This window comes from Falco naumanni, chromosome 2, assembly GCF_017639655.2.
Source record: "Falco naumanni isolate bFalNau1 chromosome 2, bFalNau1.pat, whole genome shotgun sequence".
In the NCBI taxonomy this organism is placed as follows: Eukaryota; Metazoa; Chordata; class Aves; order Falconiformes; family Falconidae; genus Falco; species Falco naumanni.
The window spans coordinates 23794926-23818733 of NC_054055.1; the positions used below are offsets into that span (position 1 = coordinate 23794926).

The 23808-nt window shown below is 38.0% G+C and overlaps 1 protein-coding gene across 8 annotated transcripts in view; it reads right to left on the minus strand.

The window, feature by feature from the left end:
- YAP1 (Yes1 associated transcriptional regulator) overlaps positions 1–23808 on the minus strand; it is a 98446-nt gene that overhangs the window by 21665 nt on the left and 52973 nt on the right. For 2 of the 8 annotated variants that reach the window (XM_040583692.1, XM_040583694.1), the window contains exons 3-5: positions 23377–23492; positions 15076–15189; positions 1281–1462 (exon numbers count right to left, since the gene is read on the minus strand). In XM_040583692.1, coding sequence (XP_040439626.1) covers positions 1281–1462; positions 15076–15189; positions 23377–23492 — 412 coding nt within the window. Of the gene's footprint in view, positions 1–1268; positions 1463–15075; positions 15190–23376; positions 23493–23808 lie in introns of all 8 variants that reach the window. The other 6 variants (XM_040583691.1, XM_040583693.1, XM_040583695.1 and 3 more) reach the window with 3 other exon arrangements.

Here is a 23808-nt window from a genome sequence, read left to right on the forward strand (position 1 = left end):
GAACTGGCTTCAACCTGGTCAAATGTTAGTCAGGTTCTCAATGACAACTGAGGCAAGAAGACAATTAGAATGCCTACCTAGAAGCATGGTAGCACAGGGTAAAATGTTGGTGGATTAATTGCAAAGCAGGAACAGCAGAAGCCCAGGTGCTTAAGCGGAGAGAAAGTCCTGATGCCACCTTTGCAATGTATTCTTACCTAGAGTACTACACAAAGTAATGGCTGTAAAGATGACCCATCCTACACCAAGAGATGCTGAAGATTCCTACAAAACAGGCCTTGACTACAAAAGGAATAATGGGAGTCAGATTCCAGGACAGAATACTGCAGGTGACGAAGAAAGAGAAAAGCCTCTTTGAGGACCATGAAGGTATTATACTCTCCTGGTACAAGGCCCATCACCCAAAGTGAAAAGGGAACAGGGTAAGATTTTAGAAAGTTTTCCTCAAAGAAAAGATTAGTGCTTTCTCTGGCAGTGTCAAAAAACCAAGGACTACCCTAAGTATCTAGCACAGATGGTAGTAAAACACTCAGATGGAAAAGTCGAAGCAGAAGGCTCAGAGTCAAAAGGAAGTCAAGCCCGAATTCAAAATCCAGAGATTACAATGTCCAGTCCTACACTTTAACATTTGCTACAGCTCTATTCATATAGTAAAAAAATACCGAAATAGCTTGCAACCTAATTAGAAAGCTTGACATTCTTCAGCATAAGAAAACCACAGGTTCAAAATACAGCACGAGCGATTCAGTTGTTCCATGCTCCACTCCACAGTTTAACAGAGAAGATTCTAGCAACAAGGAGTCTCCTCAACGTATCTTCTGTAAACTTTAAAAGTGTTTTGAAATGCTACAGACTGCAACAGGTTCTAAAAGTGAAAGACTTTCCCCCACTTAAAAGGGAGAACTAAAGCAGCTGTGGGAACCAACCTCTTGTCTTTTTGCATGACTCAGTACTCGATAAATATGAAATATATTCTTAAAAGGAATATCCAATCAGATCAACAGTCCATGATGTCACCCTAGAAGTAAAGAAGTCTGTTCTTTGAGAGTTTTGTTAGAGAGAGGAATGATGGAGGAAAGTAAAATCCTTCAGTCTGGTAAGTCTGATTGCTTTCACTACCAAGCTGCTATCAGTAACAGAATAAATTCAAACCTTTTTAGATCTCAAAGCTTTGTGTACATTCACTGGTCTTTAAAAGTCACTGAAATGACAACTTAGCCAAAACAAAACATAACATACAAAAGAAATAGTGGAAGTAGGTGTCTAACCTGTGGCCTCACCTGCCGAAGCAGTTCTTGATGCTTCAGTCTCAGCCTTTCCTTCTCCATCTGTAGCTGCTGAAGTCTCATCTGCTGTTGCTGATTGGAGCTGCTCCCACCCATCACACCACCTTGGGGACTCTGAGGAGCTAGAGGGGGTGGCTGTTTCACTGGAGCACTTTGGCTGATTCGCTGATTCATGGCTAAGGAACCAAACCAACAAACATTAAAAATAAAATTCAAACAAATACATGCAGGGAAAGTATTATCCTTAGAAGGCATATATTAAAAATTGTATAAAATTAAAAGCCATAACAGTACAAAATATGCAGTTACATTGACGTTCAGTGAGAAATGTATGCTCACATGTGTTATTCCTGTGAAATCGATGCAACAGTCTCATGTTTAGGAGTACATACTTGTTCTAAAAGCTTCTGAAAACAGTTAAATGTGTGAATTGGTGAAAAATTCAAAAGTGGTAGTAAAATATTTCACCTTTGATTAGAAGGATCTCTCTTTTTCCTAATAAACTATTGTCAATTTAGACACAAATAATATAAAATCCCTTTTCTTATTCACGCGAAATCTCAGAATCATTAAACTTGAGAACACATAGAATGACAAAACAAATCATCTCACTTGGTTAAAGGCCACCTTTCTTCCCAATGTGGTACAGGTCATGAAATAATCATTCACATCCTTGTCACGTCAAGTTTTGAGTGTTACAAACTCTATTCAGGGTACCTTGACAAGCAAAGTTAAGAGCTGGTACAGAAATGGCAGATGAATTACACAGCCAAAAATATTGCCATCAACACAGGAAGAAACATCTTGCTAGTTCTTCATTTTCTTTTACCCCACAAAAGTATGTGACGCATATTTTCTGGGGTGTAGAGAAGAAAAAGTGTCATCTTGTTGTATGCCTAATGCACAATCTGAACCTATCTTCCCTTCCCCCATAAAAACAAGACCTAAGACAATTTTATTGATTAAAATAATGCCTGACTGGGATGCATCTACTTGCCAGGTCTGATTCTTCCCCCGCCCAAGACGACTATGGTTGAAGTCAGGCTTTCAGTTTTGGTATTAGCTCTCCATCTTGTTGTCTGGAACAGCCTGATTCTGTTAACATTCACAATAAGCTGCAGAATGCATTTGCCAAAGCAGTGATAGGAGAGTGGTAGGGATTTTATTTTTTTCTGGGAATGAGGATTATGGTTTATGGGAACTAAGGGAAAAAAGGGAGTGAGCTTCTTCTAGGATGACAGGCTGATTTGGTGCAAAGAAAACCATCTGTTATATTAGTTTGAATTAACGTTTTCATCATATAGAGAGGCTTTCTGGAATACTAACGCTTCTAATAATCATAAGAAAGAGAATTATCAGCTTTTCCTCTGAAAAGCCCTTCAGTCTCCACTGTCTTCTCAGTGTTCAGCTTAAGGTACAGTAGTGTTCTCCTGTTCCAAGAAAGCCTAAATATATTTATCTCATAATAGCAGTAAAAATGGCTGTTGCTTCAGTCTTGCTCCCTTTCACAGTCATGCTCCCTTCTCCCCTTGCCACAGCTCATCTTTCCACTGAGAAGTAACACCATAGGAAGAAAAAAAGCCATATGCTCACTGGAGTGAGCATGGGAAAGAAAAATAAAAAGTCGTCAAAACCAGTTACATACTTAACTCTCCAGTCTACTCTTTCAACCTTTTTTTTTTTAATAAATTCCATAGGTCCAGCACAGAGTCTAATGGACAGGTGGGTCACATTTTCATGAGCAAAGTCAAAATAAAATGAAGTGTTAAATAGCTTGAAATAATTTGAAATGATCTTTTACATAGTTACTTGTGAGAGAGCTTCATACACATGACTGCAAATAAGATAAAACTGAACAGGTGAAGTAGGAAAAGAAACTGAATCCCAGTACCAAGTAGAAGCAACAAAGTGAATACAAAGGGCTGGAGGTTCAACTCCAACCCATAATTCCCATCCTGACTCAGCAGAGGAAAAAACAGCAGGAAGATTACGTTGCTGGAATAAAGGTTAACATCAAGCAGTTGGTCTTACGAGACATTCAGCACCACTTCATCGTCAAAACCTGAACATCAAGAGGAAAGTGACCAGGATGAGCCCATCAACCAGCTTTGTGACATGAGCTGTGCTCCCTAGATCAGCAAGAGGAAGGCAGGAGAACTTGTTCCTCCACCGAACAGACACAGAAGGTTCATAAGCCCCAAGACAGCAGAAACTGTTAGGCAAAAGTTTCAACAGCATCAACAACTGTCCTGCAAGGATGTGAGCAATGAATTGTTAATTACAAGCACCAGGATCTCCACTGGGCAATCTCTGCTGGATGACTGTCAGCAATTAAACTACCTACATTAACCAAATTAGAGTGAAGGTGAAGCTAGAGAGAGCACTGCAAAAGGAGAGCCAGCCCACCTACCAACTCTAGAAAAGTTAGACATGACACTGCTGGAGTGGGGAATGTATCTCCTCCTTTCTCTCTTTTTATCCAGAATCCCACCAAGTCTGGAACCAGGACCATGCCTTTTGCTTTTTTTATAATTTATATTCTTCCACCTTAAAAGCAGACAACGAAGGGGTTAGTAAGGGACAGCAGAAAACAACAGTCTTCTCTTGCTGTTAGCTAATTCTGCAACTCAGGCAGAAGTCTGTGCTACCCTTCAGAAATTCCAGGAATCAAACCTGCTATCATACATGATGGAAGGTCAATTACAGTGGAAAGTCAAGAGGAACACAGGTTAGAAAATTCCAATCAACTGAAAGAAGCACATCTAAGTCAAAAGCAAACTACCTTCCTTGTAGAAGTCAAATATCCAAAGCTGAAGAATGTCAGTTTTCTTTTGGTTAAAAGGGTGGCCTTCGTGGTCTAGTCTCCAGTTACATACTCGCAGTTTCAGACTCCCTGCCCCATGCAGTTCACACCCAAGTCACGTCACAGCTAAAATACTGTCAAAAATTGAACAGCTTCCAACCTTAGTTAAACAATTAAGTGCAGTATCACTAACATCTCTTCAACACGTTATTGATTTGTTTTTCCTGCATGCATCATATGAGTATGGAATATGTATTTGATGGATGAACCACTCCTTGGATAACAAACTGGCTGGATGGTCACACTCAAGGAACTGTGGTTGTGGTCAATGGCTCAATGTCCAAGGGGACACCAGTGAGGGGTGGCATTCCTCAGGGGCTGGTAGTGGGACTGGCACTGCTTAACATTTTGTCAGCAACATGGACATTGGGATCAAGTGTACCCTCAGCAACCTCATGAAGTACAACAAGGCCAAGTGCAAGGTTCTGTACACAAGTCGGGCAATCCCAAGCACATATACATGCTGGGTGGAGAATGGATTGGGAGCAGCCCAGAGGAGGACAACTTGCGGGCATTGGTGAATGAGAAGCTCAACATGGCCCAGCAATGTGAGCTTGCAGCCCAGAAAGCCAGCCGTACCCTGAGCTGCACCAAAAGCAGCGTGGCCAGCAGGCTGCAAGAGGTGATTCTCCCCCTCTACTCTGCTCTCATAGAGACCCCACCCGGAGTGCTGCATCCAGCTCTGGGGCCTGCAACACAAGAAGGATGTGAACCTGTTGCAACAAGTCCGGAGGAGGCCACAAAGACGATCAGAGGCTGGAGCACCTCTCCTGTGAAGCCAGGCTGAGAGAGTTGGGGATGTTCAGCCAGGAGAAGAGAAGGCTCCGGGGAGACCTTACAGCAGCCTGACAGTGCCTAAAGGGGGACTACAGGAAAGATGAGGAGGGACATCCCTTTTTACAAGGACACAACTTTTTTACAAACTTTTTACAAGGACATGTAGTGACAGGACAAGGGGGGATAGCTTTAAGAGGAAAGAGGGTGGGTTTAGATGAGATATGAGAAATAAATTCTTTACCGTGAGGGTGGTGAGGCACTGGCACAGGCTGCCCAGAGCAGCTGTGGCTGCCCCATCCCTGGCAGTGCTCAAGGCCAGGCTGGATGGGGCTGGGAGCAACCTGGTCTGGTGGGAGGTGTCCCTGCTGTGGCAGGGGGGTTGGGACTAGATGATCTTTAAGGTCCCTTCCAACCCAAACCATTCTATGATTCTAAGTACCACTTCCCTAGGTCTCCATTCTACTAACATGTAGCTTTGGAAATAATTTCCTTCTCATGCCAAATTCTTTGCTTTATGTACAGGCATCTTTCTGACAGCTGCTTGCATTATTCCTATTCTCTGATCACAGTTGCTGCTCTTCCCATCTACTGACTTTGCAATTAAAACTGTAAGAAACAAAGCATGTTTGTTGGATGTTTTCAATTTTATTCCCTCATATTAGATCACTAAAATGCCTTTTAATGCCCATTTTGAAAGTAATGTTTCTAACTAAAACTGTATGTAAAGCAGGAATATCCTAAAATATTTAGAATTCAGTGTATACTTAATTTTCATCAATAAATACTGGGGGGAAATTTAATTATATGATTTAGTAATTCTTCAGAAACCAGGCCTAAAAATCTAGTTTCTGAATTCTTATTCAAGTACCCATTAAAAGGATTTTTCTGAGCATTTTATTATTTCAAGGATGCAAGTGTAAAAGACTTCAAATCGACAGGATTTTAAAGTGTTCTGAGAACAGACCATGGAAATGCTTTTCACATAAGCAAACTATTTTTAACTGTGAAACGAACTACAATTTTGGACATTAAAATAAGACACTACTAAGAGAATTTTACTGTCTTAAAAACATACCCAAGTGAAAAACACTGGAAAAAACCCAACAGTAATAACACTGAATGATTTTCAGCCATCTTGGCTAATTACACAAATGTGCTATCTTCAAGGGAAATGGAAAGAACTTAATTTTCTTTAATTTCCAACACAATATTTAATGAAAAGAGGGAAACACATCTTGCTTCAAGTGACAGGAAAAAACAAAGGGTTTTAAAGTTTTTTTGTTGTTTGTTTGGGGGTTTTGTTTGTTTTGGTTTTGGGTTGTTTTGTGGTTTGTGTTTTTTGTTGTTTTTTTCTTTTTTCTTTTTATTCTCAATTCTCCATTACTTAATGAAGACATGACTGCTGAAATCTGCACTCTAAATGCTTATCAATGTGACCTCAGATAAGCACTATTTATTTTTTTCTGAACCTCATGGGTTTGTGATGATCCTGACAACACAGTTCTATTTAAGTACATTCAAAGGCAAAGAGATTAATTTTTCTGTCTGAATTCGGACTTATCGTTTTTCTAATGCACCCTGTTCCTTACCTTCCATGGTTATGGAAAGCATTTAAATAAGGGGCTCTGCACCCACACAGCAGAGCCTGCGAAGACCTCACAGGCAGAAAAGGAACAAACGAGTCTTTGTTTCTAGAAGAGGGGGATTTGAGGGAAGAGGAGGAGGGGCAGACAAGTTAAAAAACACACACAATTTAAGACAATAAAAAAGATGTTGCCATCCTATAATATGGCTTAACTTCACAATCTGGAGAATAAAGTCAACTGTAATAGCTGCAATATACTTTTCAGAACAGAGAATTAGTGGTCTTCAAATGTTACACATTAAATGTTCCACTGTCTAAACTCAGCAGCAAAACGCCTGTTCTGTACTGTAGCAGATAATACTCGTCAGTTACTGAAAAAAGTTTAGACTGATGTAAAAAAACAACACCCCCAAAACCAAAACAAAAACAAACCAAGAGAGAGAAACAATTACCAGTCATCGGTGCTAAAGGCCAGCAGATTGTTAACAACTCAAACATAAAAGGCTAATTCTCTCCCAAGATCCTATGCCAATTTAAATCACCCCAGGGCACTGACAGTTTGCAGTAACACAGTACCTTTCCCCTATTCAGAATTACATGCAAAGATTGCTGTAGAGCACCCTTAATGATTAACAGACACAGCTGAATGTTTGATGGTTTTTCTTTTGTATTTATCATTTCACTCTTCAAAACTAAAACGAATTCTAATCTGCGAATTTGAAGATGTTATTTATCTGAACAAACAACAACAAAGCAGCTCAGGATCTGAGCATACTATAACCTACTGTTCTTAATAAAAATAATCAATGTTTTCAGTGCGGGAACTGAAAAATTTCCTTTGCAAAGTTGACCATTTTTGTGCATCATTTTTGGCTATGGCCAGGTTTTTAAATGGTGCTAGTTTGCAGCATGCAACAAAGGCAAAAATCCTCTTTGATTAAATTGAAAAGAGCTGTGAAGAAAGAAAAAAATTCCAGAAGCATTTGAAAGAATGAGTCTTGGAAGTAATAAAAACTTGTTCCAAGTGGCTTTTCTAGAGAGACTTAGTACAGCAATATGTTGTTTAATCAGGATACAAATCATGTTTCTGGATTGCATACTTTATAATGCATTGCTATATTACTTTAAGGAAACCCCCACTGCAGTTTCATAATCCTGCTGTTACAAAGCGACTTAAAAATCATCACAATAAAATATTCCATTGTTTCCAGTCTCCAACTAATCTGAGAATCCTGAAGCTTATTATAGGGGAGGGAACCTGAAACAGACTGCTCTTCGGACTCATTTTGCTGTCATAAGTGTACAAACAAACCTTAGTGTATTAGGTAAAAAGAAATATTCACACACACCTGAACTGGACTCTTGGTTAAAACAAGATATATCCAATGAAAATACTATCTATTACAGAAGCACATCCAAACTGCAGATTGATTACTCTGCATTTATCAATTACTTGTATTCAAATGAAAATAATATTTTCCTTTTTGTTCATCTATCACTATGGCAACCTGCTGATTAGACCATATAAAATCATTTAAACAGTTCTTTGTTTCCTTTGATAAAGCTGCCATTGTTTTTAAAAGTCATTCTGCATCCTAAAATGCAGAGGTGCAACAGCTAGATTGACTGATCACCACTGGATTGACTGATCACCACTAAGACTTGATTGCATCCACAGACAGACTCTTAACACACTGGAAACTACATTGGAATAAAATGCTGTTGCAGTTCTTCACGGATCTAACTTTTTTTTCCCCCCCATAAAAAAAGCACTTTCACTCAATGTATGCCAGTTTTAGAAGAACTGAAATATTCTGGGCAGCCAGAAAAGCAAATACAAATGAGATTCAGCAGTAATGTAAATAGCTGCAAGAAACTTCTGCTCAGTGCATGCATATGAAACAATACATTTTCCATTCTTTAAAAATAAATCAATTTTAATTTTGGAAGTCTAAAACATTTTAAAAATATCTGACTATTTTTAAATTTTCGTACAGAATGGAACTGACAGCAGATTATGAGAAGAAACCTCAATAAATGTTGTCTGAGTTTAAACTGTATGTGTGAAACGCTGAAGACTACAGAAAGTGCAGGACTGTGAGCTCATTAAGGCCCCATGTCTGTTCACTGAATATCTGGCAAAAAATATTTAATCAATGTTAGTCCCCATTTTAGACCAAAGTTAACCAGCTGAGAGTCTATGTAAGGGTATTAGTTGCAAACAGTTTCACTGCCTGATCATCACACAACACTTCCTGGGTTAATTAGGCCAAAACATGAAAACTTTTTTTTTTTTTTTTAAATGCAGATTTCTTTTGGTTTATTTGAAGGCAACAAACCCTGTATATACACATGTGCACATCTGCATCTTTTTTTCAATCTCTGTCATAAGTCCATTAGAAATGATTAAACGGAAGTTACAAAATCCAGTAAAAACTACTGTAATTAAAAAGTCAACAGTATCCCGTCAAGAAAGAGCAAAACTGTTTTCTGTGTAGAAGAAACAGAAATCATGTTTCAACATGATTGAATTCAAGGAGGAAAAAAGCTGACGCTTCTTTGAATTTTTGATTATATATGATTAGATATAGGGTATATAATTAGTGTGTGTATATATATATATATATTTAGATTACAGATAACGAATGATGCACTCAAAATGATCCACCTTCAAATTTTAACATAGTATGCTCAGTAACAGATGTGCAAACTGTGGTGTTGGAAGGGTATGGTGAAAAGAATGTCCCTATTAGGAGTACAGTTTTCTTTCACTGCCACAGCTGTTCTAGCACAAGAGTGGAAGTACGCATTATTTCTACTGGCATAAAGACACCATTACCAAAAAATCACCTTTCTCAAACAGGATTAAATTATTCTAAAAAGAAAACAAACCCCAAAACAGGTATCAACTTACATAAACCTACTGCCCTAACATATCTTGAATGAAAGCAGGGGTTTTTTTCCCCTCTTTTTATTAGTATACGTATATTCTACATAAAGTAGATAACTGCATTCTTACGCAATACTTGTGGAAAGATTTACCACTTTCTTCAGTGGACTCTGTTCAGTAAAGAGGTGTAACTACTTACTGCTTTAGAGCAAAACAAGATTTTACTTTCTGATGCAGCGATGAACTAATAAGCATTTATTGTCACTACCACAAGGGCAGCATGCTTACCAGTGAAATTTCATATGTCTGTCAATATTCGCAACAAGTTCACTTTGACTCAAGTCATTGGTTCACTGAAAACTAGTGCTGTTCCATCTGTACACATTCTCTGACACACATACCAAAATACAGAGGCCTTTTCCCCATTCTAAACGATCTCCTGAAATTGTTCTGGAAAACAGAGACAGGGAAGTGAAATATCTAATACCACTAGACCTTTCAGATGAGTCCAATCCACTTTGTTTTGGAGAGCATGTAAAGAGGGTATGACATTGCATTTGCAGATCAAAACAGACTGTGGCTCATGCTCTGCTTTTGTGCAAAAATGGAAGGCAGATCTGAAACTTTAAAAGTCTGAAACACCATTGTGACCAGACATAAGGTCTGGGCTTTTTTTCGACCAGACAAAGGCCAAAAGCAAGTTTTCCAGTCTAGAGTTCTAGTTCTATCTTGTGCACAGATCTGCCTCTGGCAGAGCTCCTACAAACTAACTTGAAAAAACACATATTAAACAAAGTGCTAGACAGGTAAGGGACAGGAAAGCAACACTATAGAAAACTTCCTTTTAATTTCCAGTACTTAAAGGTCAGCCAATGCACTGAAGCTTAAGCTTTTAAGTAGCTTTTAAGTGTAATTCAAGTTTGTTGTGTGGTTGGTTTTTGTTTTCATTTGTTTGTTTGTTTTTTAAAATGGAAATGATAAATATATATTTCAATGAAATCTACAGGTGCATTTTACTTCAGTATTTCTGAACAAGCCTTTTTCATTGTTTCAAAGGTATCGTGTTCTTACATTACAAAAAAAGGGAGCAGAAAACCCTGATGTGCATTCTCTACATTTCTATAGTTACCATCACCTTTATTCCTTTTCCTACTTCTGCAGTTCAAGCAGCTACTATACACAGAGCCCCTATGACACTTTCTGTAACGATATTAAACTGTCTTTCCTTGTCTGTCCCACCTCCCCAATTCATACAGAACTTCGAAAAACATTACCATAATCTCTAAGTGAGAGTGATAAAAATAAATTAGTGGCAATGATTTCAACCTGAGGTCACATCATTTGCTTCATACTCCCCCACGGCAGCTCCAACATTTGAAAGAACAGAAGGAAAAAGACTGGCCATGACTAACACTGGTATGATCACTAGTCACAAACCTATAAAACTTCAGTCTGGAATACAGTAATACAAAAACTGAAACAGTAACTTGTTTTACTCCAATTCCTGCAGATAAAACTGTCTGACTACTCTAATGGAGTACTACCTTTGAACAGAAGACTTAACATTAACCCAACAGACACACACAAAACAACTGCCAGTTTCTAGTATTTTCCCAGTTGAAGTTCACCATCCCATCTTTGAATTTAACAAATTGAGTATCCTCAAAAAGCCAATTATTTTAAGTTGCATTTCAAAACCAAGTCCTATCATCTGCAAACTTAAATAACAGTTAAATTCCCTTAAATGGTATTCGATACAAAAGCCAATTCTCGGAAACTTATAGCAATAAAGTTGAATGAATCCAAAATTCAACTGGTTCTAGGAAATTTAGTTTTATAGAAAAAGCAGATGTTGTTTTACTTTACCAGCTCCAGCCACTCAGAAAGCATAGCTGACCTGTTTCCTACCCAGATGTTCTTTGACTGTCAAGAAAACATTAACTTATCTGGAAGGCTTAAGAATAACAGCAAGATCTGTGAAGAATGACCAATGGACAACAGCAGAAGCTAGTAAAAGGCAATACAGTCCAAAACACAAGCTCAACCTGACAGTCCAATTACCCTAAAGAAATAACCTTCTAAATGAAAAAACAATTTGAAAATTTGAAGCCCCTTACTACAAGGCCTGCAAAGGCACAGAGAAGGCACGACAGCATGTTTGTAACAGACGCTCCACTAGTCAAGAATCCTGCTGACACAGGCTTAAGGACTCCCTGGCCCCCCCATCCCCATTCCCTTGATCTCATGTCATCTTTTATGATTGCCTGGCATGAGAAGACCCTCCTTTCATACTCAGTTCTTTCCTAGATTTTAAAGTTTGTGAATTGTCCCAACACAAAACTGTTCTAAAGTCAAATTCATAGACTTGGAGGATCAACATCTGAGCCACAAGACCTCAGTGCCGTTTAAGTGGTGTAGCTGAAGACCTCAAACCCACTTCAAAGATGTTAGATCTGAGTCTTGAAAGAAAGTTCTTATCTTCAACTAGGAGCACTCAGATTTTAGACTCAGCCTACCCCACAGCCAGGTATTCTGACTGGGACTCTTATCTGATGCATTAGTCTTAAAAGTCTGCTCCAAGAAAGAATCCGTGTAAACTGCATCCTTTTATTTTCTGTTTGAAAGCATGAATGCAATACCCAAATTCCCCTTACCAAGTAAGTCAGTAGGTGTGTCTGCCTAAAACAATTTTCAAACTGATCCTCCTTTCTCTCTCTTTTCTGGCCACATTAATGGAAAATTCCCAGTACCACTTAAAAAAAAAAAAGAAAATAATAAAGAAAAAAAAAGAAAAGGTATATGCACACCTACTAGAGAAAATACAGATGAATGTGAAGCTTCCATCTGATGAGGTGATGAGGAACATACAGAAACATAAGGGCTGTCTAGTTGGAAGTTGGGAATTCAAAAGCAATAAGGGCAAAGAGTTTTAAACCTTCTGTTTCTGAATACTGGAACAGAAGAGTATGTTTGTACATACCATTCAATAGCTTTACTGTTTTCAGTGGTTCTTCAGATTGGTGAAAGCGGCACTATCAAGGAAGAAATTAATTTCTTCTTCATTTTCAATCAACATTAGTATCAGTAATAATCCAAAGCTTCAACATGACAAAGATGAATTCATCTAGGATTGCTTCTGAAAGTGTTAGTAGTCAAAAAACAGTGAAATCCAAGCCCTTATATTAAAAAACAGTGACAGAAAAGAGTATGATGACCCTCGGGGGGTAAAAAAAACCAACAGGATTTTCAACCTATATTAAGCACAGAGAGGTAAACTTCTGAGTCATTCACATGCTATTTAGGGTCACAGAACAGATTTGTTGAGGATCTCCACATGATAAATAAATGCAAGGCTCAGTAAGTTAGCTCTGTCAAACAGATCTTTTTCTTCTTTACTGGAGTGACTGAAGGAGGTCACAAGTGAAAAAGCAACAGGAATAAGATTTTGTATTTTCTTGGCTCAAATGATAAAAACATAAACCACAATACAATGTGTACAACTTCAGATTTCAAGGAAAACTCCTTCAAGCTCAACAGCAGCTAGCAGCTTGTCTCTATTTGCCGTCACTCTAGATCAGAAGAGCCCACATGCTTTTTTTTTTTTTTTTTTTACTTTTTTCCCTTCTTTTTTTTTTTTTTTTTTTCTTTCCTGCCCCTTTCAGTTACACTTGAGCTCTTTGACTGAAAAGGTCTGGAACAGATTAAAAGTCCGACCACAAAATAAAGAGCCTTGGCATGTACTCAAGCCTGTCTGGGATACACATACACAGTGGGCCCAAAAAGGGAAGCTATGCAGCAAGAAACCCTTATGCAGTCTTTTGGACATTTCTAACTTGTTTCAGTTTAACTGCACAGCATCAACATTCGATGGAGTTTCAGTATGCACAAGACAAGTTGCTTTTGCCCTTACAGTTAGACCATACTATTTACAGGAGTGCAAAATAGTTCTGAGAAACAAGATTCATCTCATTCAAAACCTCTGTCAATTAAAGCCTTTTCCACACTCCTTTTTAATTCCATCTCATCATTGGAAACTATAAAGTAATACAAAGAAAAGAAAAATACACACCCTGCAAGATTACTTAAGTAAATATAATTGACCTGCCTCTTTTAACTGCAAAAGGCAACACTGATTTTCAAAATGACTGCTTCCTTTTCAGCCTTATTCACATATTAAGTAATTATGAAGTTGCAAATTACCCACACACTGCTCTTACAACAGGCAAACAGGTCTGCAACTCTGGCTGGTGTTAAAGCCAGCATGGACATTCGCCAAAGCTGACAACCTTCAATACACGCCCCACCTTTAGGCTCAAGTTGCACAGTGGTTCAACCTGTCTACAAACTGGTGAGCAGTTCATAAACAAAGTGTGACAATCTGGTGTTCTCCATAAGAGCAAACGGATGTTTAAAGTAAGCACTCAAGCCCACACAACAAAAAAGCTAAAATTTCTAACAGCCATTTCGGAAAAACAAAACAGAACAGCGAGGAGTTTTGCAGCTCTGTGTTTATATGGCATTCATGGAGTTAATGCCTCTCCCAAAAGGGGCCCACAGTTGTTGTTAGGTCAACCCCTGTAAAGCTTCAAAGGCTTTGTATCCCCTCAGCCTGACCTACTCAGTGATCTGCACACTGTTTTCATTTAGTTGCACCGAGTCCAAAACTAAAGCCTGAAAACCACAATGATCTCTTCTTTTTTTTTTACCCCTACTGTTTTTTCCATGGCTCTGGAAAAATAACCAAAATCCAAAGGAGTTGAAAATAGTAAGTTATCGGGAAAACAAATCAAGGGCAAATGAATACAGCTAATAACACTCACACACACAAATCATGGCTTTATACAAAAATTAAAGTTGTAGTACCACCTTAAATGCATCAGAACAATCATTTGGACAATCTGAGAATCTAGTTCAGAGTCTGTTAGTATTACATGCTATTGCTATTCATAGTCATCAGGCCAATATTTTATCAAAATGTTTGCAGCTCTGCTCTTCATATAGATCAAAAACATTACAAAAAATGAGGTATCAATTCTATTTTGTTGAATTTTTACATCTAGACCTTGTGATCCCTAATTTAAGTTACTATTACTAGTTCCAATATTACAGTCTTTACCCCACAAAAAGATGATTAAAGTAGAAACAGCAGACCTAGTCATTTCTCTCCATATTGTTTAAAACAGAAAGTTTTGTCATGATCATCACTGTGACAAGCTGGAATTATAAGCTGGTATATGTTTCAAGTGTATTTGAACAGCATAAATTATTATTTGACAATGCCCTCTTTAAGATAGCGCAAAGGAAAGCAAATATTTGTTTAGGAGTTAAAAGATTTTTCTGCGGTAAAGTTTTGCAATTTTAAAGGGAAGAGTGAGCTTGGCTGAAACTGTCTCTAGGTAAGTAATTTCTGAATGCCACCAATTTTGGGAACTGTATGGATCATATGGCAAAACACCAATCCCTAGAATTAGATACTTTGGTGACAGACTCCTAAAGGGTATATGTTAATCCTTTAAATCTTTTTTTTTTTTTTTTTTAATAATGATTTAATTAAGATCTGTATAATTAAAATATATTTTAATCGTACTATAAAAAGTTTTCAAAATATGCCTGCAAAATTAAAGCTGAGTGAACTGAAGCAGATCAAAAATTCTGAAGTGAGATGAACTTTTACCAAAGCGTGGGTCAAGCCTTGGGTCTAGCCAAGATGTGGTCTTGTTCTTATGGTTTATGTAGTAAATTTCTCCATCCTGGGTCATAGCTTGTTCCCATCCATCGGGGAGTGGGCCTGCAATATAGAAGGAAGGAGTTGATGGCGGGCTCTTGTTTGCTCCAGCTGAAATTGATCTAAAAAAAATTCCAACATTTTACATATATAACAGTACATGAAACAGAAGAGTTTCAAGCTCATCTAACATTTCTGAGATAAGGGCAAAGAAGTGGTGGGTGGAAAATCAAAGAACAGAAAACACTTCTATCATTTTGATTTAGGATTTGGAGTTTAATTTTATAACTCATTTGCATCCTTTCATATGCTTTTGACACTCCCTTTTGCTATAGCATTACAGTACAAAACCAGCAATAAGTCAAGCCTGCCAGAATGAAACCAGCATAAGCACCAGGAAAAAGAACAAGCATAGAGATATTCTACCTCTCATGGGAAAGCTCATTTACTGATTAAGGCCCAGCAGCAGCAACAAGGTAACACTGATGAGAACCTGAAATATTCCTCTACCTTTAACAAACAATTAAAAAAAAAAAAAAGTCAAACCCGATTTTCTGTTTACCTCACACCATAACTTTCTGTGAAAGCATTAAAGGCTTAAGCAAGCAAAAACACAAACCTGAAGCACAGGAGGCAATCAAGCAATGAAAAAGCAGAGCTAAGAAAACACCAGGAGCAGACAGCAGTGCTACGCCTCTACGAGCAGGAAGGCACAGGCAGGGAAACCCGCACTGAGGAAACACTAAAAGGGAGGCAGGTGATGGTGTTCTGGAGCCCATAGCTAATCTCTGAACAGTCTTGAGGTGTGTTACCCTTATGTTCCAAACAGCAGCTTTCAAGAAACCACCTTTCATCATTATACAGTTCAGAAATCACTCATTCCCATCTCCATATGATCATGTACATTCATCTGTATTCTGCTTAGACTGAAAACTACTCTTAAAGTTATACTCATCTCAACTTATTTGGCAGGTGCTTTATAAACGTATGGTTTTGAATACTTATACCCACATAGATACAGACTTTTACAAATATCTAAATTAGATACAGGAATACCCTGCTTGTATTTCTTTAGATTTAAGTACAATCCTAAGGTGATAAATCAGAAGATCCATTACAAATGTGAAGAATGTAAAAGAAATTAGAACAGGACCTGCTGCAGGAAGCCATCCTATCTCAACCTTTTTTTCCACTCTTCTTCAGTGTAATACAGTAATACACTAGCAAAAGCGACCTGGCTGTTGGACTAACAGACTATCCTGTATAATGTAAATTACATTAGGTATGCACAAACATCACAATTTCACACATGAGATTCAGATATACACATAAAAATATGTGTGTGTATCTGATAAATGCCTAAGCGCCTGAACTACATTAGCTCTTTGCCTGTCATTTCGTCCTAAAGTCATGCTCCTGTTGAAGAATTCATTGTCTAAAGCTGGGTGGTGGGGTGGGGTGATAAATTTGTTTATTTAATCTCAAAAGATTTAAAACCATCAGTTGATTGCATTCCAGTAATATCCCAAGGCATGACCTAGACAAGAATTTCTTACTCTGGTCTTGCAAATCCACTGCAAACTACATTTCTAATTTAAACTCTTTCACTTTGGCTCTGGAAACTATGCCTTTCTCTAGGAACCTCACCACTCCACCATTAGAGATACAGCTTTTCGAGCGAGGAAAAACAGTTTCTAACCATTAGGCATTTTCTTCCCACCCTTAACACTCACAGGCTTTAAATGATGCACACAAGTCACAAGAGTACTTCAGCTTTTATCAGCAGCTTATGAATAGAGCAGGCAAGAGTGACAACATTGCAAAATGTTCATAAATCCTAATACATTCACAGCACAACAGCACTTCAATGAGGAATTGAAAGACCAACTGCAAAGAACCCTCTACTTTGTTAACCATACCCAAAGACCAGCCAGCTAATCAGTGAGATGCTGTTTTATAAAACTGGGGCACAGGGACACAGTGACAAGCCTCACATCATCCCAGTGTAGAAGCCAGTGAAGAACCAACAATGTTCCCTGACCGCTAAGCCAACACACTGGTCGTGTGGGCAGACCTTCTTGCCACCATTCCCCTCAGAGTCCTTCTAAGCCACATATCCCTTGGAGATGAAACTCAGCAAGAAATTCTCTTTTGAACTGCAAAGCCAAAAAATGCAGCTGGCTCTAGGAAAAACAAAACTAGCCTTGGGGTGGCAGTCCTGCTGAACACTGAGTAAAGTATATACTGGTCCAGCATGTCCCTTTATAGTAAATAAGAACAAAATGCCTTTGAAGCAGGATGTCAGGAGCTGATAAGTCCACCTACTTGGTGGAACAATACTGCTTATGAGATTCAGTGATCTAATGAGTACTAGCTTACCAGAGACAAACCTGGGCAAGATTCTCTTTCTAAATAAAATGCACAGCTGTGGACAAGATAGGGAAGATCTGTCTGCTCACCTGGTTGTCACAGTAGGAAGTCTTCCTTGCTAAGTGCCATCAACAGCTGCAGAAACAGAACTTTTTTCTCTAAAAACTTTTGGCATTAATCATGATGTTGCTTTCTTCTTTGGCCAGTAAACTGCTCTCCTGTTTCTGCTGTCATCTCTACATGTTGAAATGTGCAAAAGCTGATTAGTACTGCTTTCTGTAATTCCTATTCGGTTTTGTGAGCCGTTGTGAAACCAGAAGACTGTCAAGTCTGATTTTGTAACTGGCTGCTGACAAACTTTGTATTAGAGGCAAGTAACAGAGGAAAAATGGAAAACCATGGTGAAGAATATCAGATGCATTCAACTCAGAGCATCTAGAAAAATTCCTGTGCAATTACATGTCCCTTTTCCTTCAAAAGGCTGAATAGGGACAGAACTTCCAGTACTAGTTTATAAGTGATTTAACTTATGCAAGTTCTATATTACTGCTCTTCAGACCTTCTCATTAAAATTTCCAGTTACTGCAGCCCATGTTGTACAAAACCAGTCATGTTGGGTCTAACCAAAAGTCCATTTAGCCCAAGCACCTAGCCTGGGGTGATGGACAGATCTTACTGCTGCAAGCAGTCTGTTTAGTGACTGTCACATTCTATAAACTTCAAAATAAAGCACTGAATACACACAGAGACCCCAAAAGTATAGTGGTTATGAATAATCACTTGGCCTCCAAGTACCTCAGGTGATTTCTAGAGCCAGATTCTGTCTACTCTAGGTGGCAAAGGATCTCTCTTTCACATACTTTTCCAGTCTTCCCTTGAACTTCTGTAGACGTTTAGCACCAACAATATAATATCCCTGTGGCATGGTCTCCTACTAGTCCTGTTTGGTGCCTCCTAGGTCAACTGAACACAATCACAACCATAAGCTTACAATTCTATGAAATTATGTGCAGAGGGAGAGACAACCCTTCTAGGGAACTCACCATTTACTGTGGTACTTTTAGAGACAAGGTTATCCAAAAATTAGATTTGAATTTCCAAATGTAAGCCATCCTTATAGAACTACTGATAAGGCATACCTCTGTAACTAAATATTTACGTAATAGTGTAACTTAACATAAATACATGTAATTTTAAAATTCTTTGTGCATGTCTCTGTTTGGTGCATGTCTTCATTTTTGGTGAGTTTTTACTTTATCATACATCATGAAACACAGACCTTGAACGCAAAGCAGAGCTTGCTGCTGGCAGACAGAAAGCAACAGGAAGAGTAACAAAAGCAAAAATGTAGTAGAGATCCAAGCTATGCTGGGATGCAAAGTAAATCTTGCAAGTCCCTACATTTGCTGATATTTAGTTGTAAAATAAATGTAAATAAAACTGTATTTTAACAAAAGGTTCATGCATATTAGAGAGCACCTGTATCTAGGTATTAAAAGAATATGCGTGGACAACCTAGGAACTGCAACACCTATGTTCAATAGCAGGAATCATCTTCACCTAATACAAACACTGATCTCCAAGAACCTTCCTGATCATTCTAATAGTTGAAATTTTTTGCTTTAACTGCTGTCACTGTGATTCCAAAATTTTTTAAAATTATATCAAAGTCTACAAAATTTACCTAAAGTCCACCTTTATTCTGTCAAATCAGTAAAACTTACAAAAAAGCACTATTACAAAAGGGGCACTCTTTGCAGATGAAGAAAGAAATTAACATTACTGTCATGCAGACACTTAGGAACTCAAGTTTCATAACAGATCATATGGAGCGTTGACTGTACACAAAGCAGAATTTGTAGTAGGACTGGTTGCATAGAAGAGAAATCTGCAACTGAAGTCAGCCAGAATCTAAGAGAAGAGCCAGAACTTGTTTTAGTCATTGGCGTATTCTTCCCTACCCTCTCATCACCCGGGGGTGGGTGGGAAAAAAACCTCAAGAGTTATGAATCAGTGTCCATTTTCCTACCAGCCTTCAAGATGGCACTACAGCCCTACCCTAAGCGGCAACGGAATTACACTGGCTCTGCAAACTTTAACTGGGAAGCCCAATTCAAAACTGCAATGTAAGAGTGAAAACAAAAAGACAAAGAGAGGTAATCTGCCCCAAAGGTAATTATCTAATGTCTATGTGCAAGGAGAAGAGGCTAAAGTAAGCAGTGCTGTGAAGCATGATTCAGGCAGTAAAAGTATCTGAAGAATGGAAGTTTATAAGTACAAGTATTATCCCATCTTTGCTACATCAACTGTAATTGTACAGGAAACAGGCATTGTTTACTTTCAAATTTATAACTTTATCTCAGTAAGAAATTTATAGGAGGGGCTCCTCAGAAGAACAACATACCAATATTACTTTTTTTTTTTTAAATCAAGACAGAAGAACATGCTTTCTCCTGTGATAACTTTCTGGGGAAAACGGTTAGTAACACATACACACACAAATCTGAACAGTCAAGACTAATTTTTATATACATGTTGCATATTTCTAAGTAACAGGCTCATTTTCTTCCATTATTGATGTGAAGGTGCAATCCTATTTCACAGGAGATTAACCAACAAATACCATCTAAAAAAGCACTACGTTTCTCTGCATACATATGGCCAAAACCATTTTAATGTAATGAGCTATGTTCAGCAAGACTAAGACAGAAAATATCAAAGAACCGAAACAAGCAGGAAAAAAATTCCTCACTTTCCACATACTGATGCCCCCCACTAACTAACACTCACAAAATAGTTCATTCAGAAAATCATGCCAGGAACAGATGAAGTTGGTTCAGATGCCCATTAATTTCCTTAAAGAAACATAATTTACAGCAAGATACCTGGATTCTTATCCAGACTTAGCTGCCTCAAGAAGTGGGATTTCCTAAGAAAAACAACATAAAAATCTTAACCTCATGCTAAACTACATCTTCCCTGTTTTTATTTTAAACATCTTTTGACTTGCCTTCACCCTTACGACACGTTCTAGTTTTGCTTTCTTCTCATTTTCCCTGAGCTCCACTTACCCTATTTATCCAGAAAAGACAACACGTTTATGTTCAATATGCAGAGCAGCTTTCTGAGTTCTGTTCTGTATCTCCTACTTCTGTTTGTTTTCCTGTTGTTAATTCTAGCTAATTGCTAGAATTCTGATTCTGGCTAAATAGCTAAAGCTTCTAATGGCTTTCAAGACAGCTCCTAACAATCTTCTCTCTAATATTTTATTACAGCGACTTTACTCACAAGCTCCTGTAGCAGTCTGTAATTAAATATACTAGAACCTGGACAGTAACTTCTGATTAAGAATACAATTAATAAGCGCTACACACAGATGAATCATACAGAAAGAAAAGCATTCTCCCTTGTGGCATTTTGGACATTTTTTTGCAACGCAGTGACCTCCAGCTGCCACAATACTTACACTTGGTTTTCCCAGTATCTTTCATGAAAGGCTCTCAAAGCACTAGGGCATGTTTCACTGCCAGCAATATTTCATAACAGGAAACTTCTGTCTTAAAGGTCTCAACTTTATTTCCCAGTTCTCGAAGATGAACATCCAAATTAGAACATTAAGTAGTCTTATATTTATGACGTTAGCACTTGGATTTAAGTTCCACTGTGCTGAAGTGGTACATAGTTACTTGATTTTTCCACTTCTCTCAAAGATTCTTTACAAGGCCACCAAGGAAGCACAAGTTACCATGAACTTGTTAGTAATAAGTAACAGAACCAGATATGAGTAATATTAGTATTACAGATATTAGTAAATACAAATACACAGTCATAATTTAAAGTTAGTACATAAAGATTTTCCAAATCTTACATCAGAAACTGAATCATATCCAATAAATGCAGGTTCAGTATTATTTAATTCAAAACAGACTTCTGTTAAATGAAAGTAGGTGCATCCAAAAAGCCAGTTCCAAGGCATACTACCTCAACTGATTTAGGCTTAAAAAAAGCAATGCCATGTAAACACATAACTCATTATACACAGCAGTTCTGATTTCTTCATGCACTTTATCAAAATCAGAGCACTGGAGAAAAAAAAGCTTTGCAAGATTTTCAGCTCACATTCAATATGGTATCACCTGTGAAATTAAAAATAAATGTTCAATGAACTTGTATTCAAAAAGTGCTTTCTCAAGTCACAGGACAACCCACTTAAATGTCTTAACTCTTCTTTATTGCATGAGCAACAGAATATGCAGGATTCACTTGCTCACGCACACCAGTCAATAACATGTTAATTCTTAATTTGCTTCTAAAAATAATCCTTGTGTACTGATTGCTAGATTCTCTTCTAGATTTTTACCCCTTTATAACTACCCAGTTTTGGTGGGTTTTTTTTGCTAAGGACCCTTGATTTCTTTCTAAGTACATAAAGTGAATCCTACTTCACTATCAATATTTTTTCCTGTTAATTCTTGGCACAACGGAAGGTTTGAGGCGTTATCTTAAAACACAGACTTTATATCAATATTCAAACAGCAAGTATCTAGTTTTAGCACAAGTGAGATAAGCCAAAAGGCAAGACAGACCAAGGGAATTATTTCCTTTCTCCTGTTCTCTGTTCTTCAGAACTGTCCCTGCAAAAACATGTCTTCTCTATTGCTGCAGGTTTCTTGGGATATATTTACACAAGAAAATAATCACAGATATTGTATTTTCACATCGAAGCCTGAAACCTTAATTGCTCTGAATCGTGACTTCCTGAACTTGAACAGGACTCTCATTTGTTTCAGGATAATCCAACCTCTTGGCCCAGCCAGCAAAAACTTTGATTAGCTTCCCTTCTAATACTCATTCATGAACAGCACAGTTTGGTAACGCCTGCTTATCTTTTGGTATTGTCTGCAGCATATGAATTGCAGCATGAAACAAAGCTGTCTAAATGGACAACAAAAAGCAGCCAGAGAATAACCTTCACGAAATACAGGAATAGCAGACGTACACAAAAAACAATGACACTGTGAGAAAATAAATAAAACATGAACCTCAGCGACAGACAGAAGGTGACAAAGCATAGGGAAGACTGCAGCAGTTCAAACTAGCATGGCACCAAATTTATCTGCTTGCTCTCTGCATCATCAGAACAAGAGAGCTCTAAAAACATACAGCTCGTAATATGCAGAATTATAGCAAGAACAAGCACACTTTACTGCTGTCTAGTGATGTCCCCCCCCCAGGCTAGCTGAAAAAAATTCTGTATTCCATGAAAAGACATCAGACTTTGTCAGCTAGAGGAATAATCATCATGATACAGGACTCTGGAAATGATAGGAAAATAAGAGAAAAATCAAAATTCCTCTGCTTCTAAACAAGATTTTCCAGGTGTTTCGATGTTCATTCCAGCTGTTCATTTAGGGGAGACAGGAAAAAACGAGATGTTCATAACAAATGAATGGGAGTATACGAAGTCTAGTAAGTGAGCAAGGGGAGGCAGAAGAACACTGCCAAAGTACTATAGCTTTAATGTAAACTGAAACTCATTTAACAGAAATACTGGTCTTCATCAGTTTAACAGCATTTTCAGTCAGAATAAATTAACAAAAATTCTGCTTCTTTAAATGTTTGAATTTTCCATTTGAAAAAAATAAAACCACAAACCAAAGAACTACTGGTTACTTTCTGTTGACATCACAAATATTATACAAATTCTCTTACCTCAAGTATCAGCCTCTTGCTTGGCACACCAGGCATCACCAAATTTAATGTTTAAAACCAGAATAGCTAGAAGGACAATTGTGAGATTTGGACTCCCTTCACCCCAACTAAATTGCTAGTAGTAACTTCATTTGTATGACCTTTTTCATAAATACAAATTTTGCTTACCTGATGCTGAGTTCATGATGTTCTGCTGCACAGAAGGACTGGTGGGAGCTGTAACATTCATCTGGGAAAGCATGGCCTTCCTAGGATCTTGCCATGTCGTTGTTTGATCAATGTGACTAAGACAAAAAAACCCCAAGAGTTAGGACAGTCACGCATTGACAACAATGACCTGCTAGCACAGAAAGTTTAACAAAAGATTAAGCCTGCCAACAACACCCATATTCAAAACCAAGCAAGAACTGTTTGGATTCTTTCCAAGCATCACAGTATGTCAGATTCAAACCCTTACTCTGGCTGCCACACTTCCCCAACAAAGAGCTGGAGCCATCAGACCTAGAGCAATGGTGAGACAAGGCTCAACACGAATATCGTAATCTAGCTTGTCATACCATAACTAGATGTTGTACCCTTGAACTGAACATTCTCTTCCTT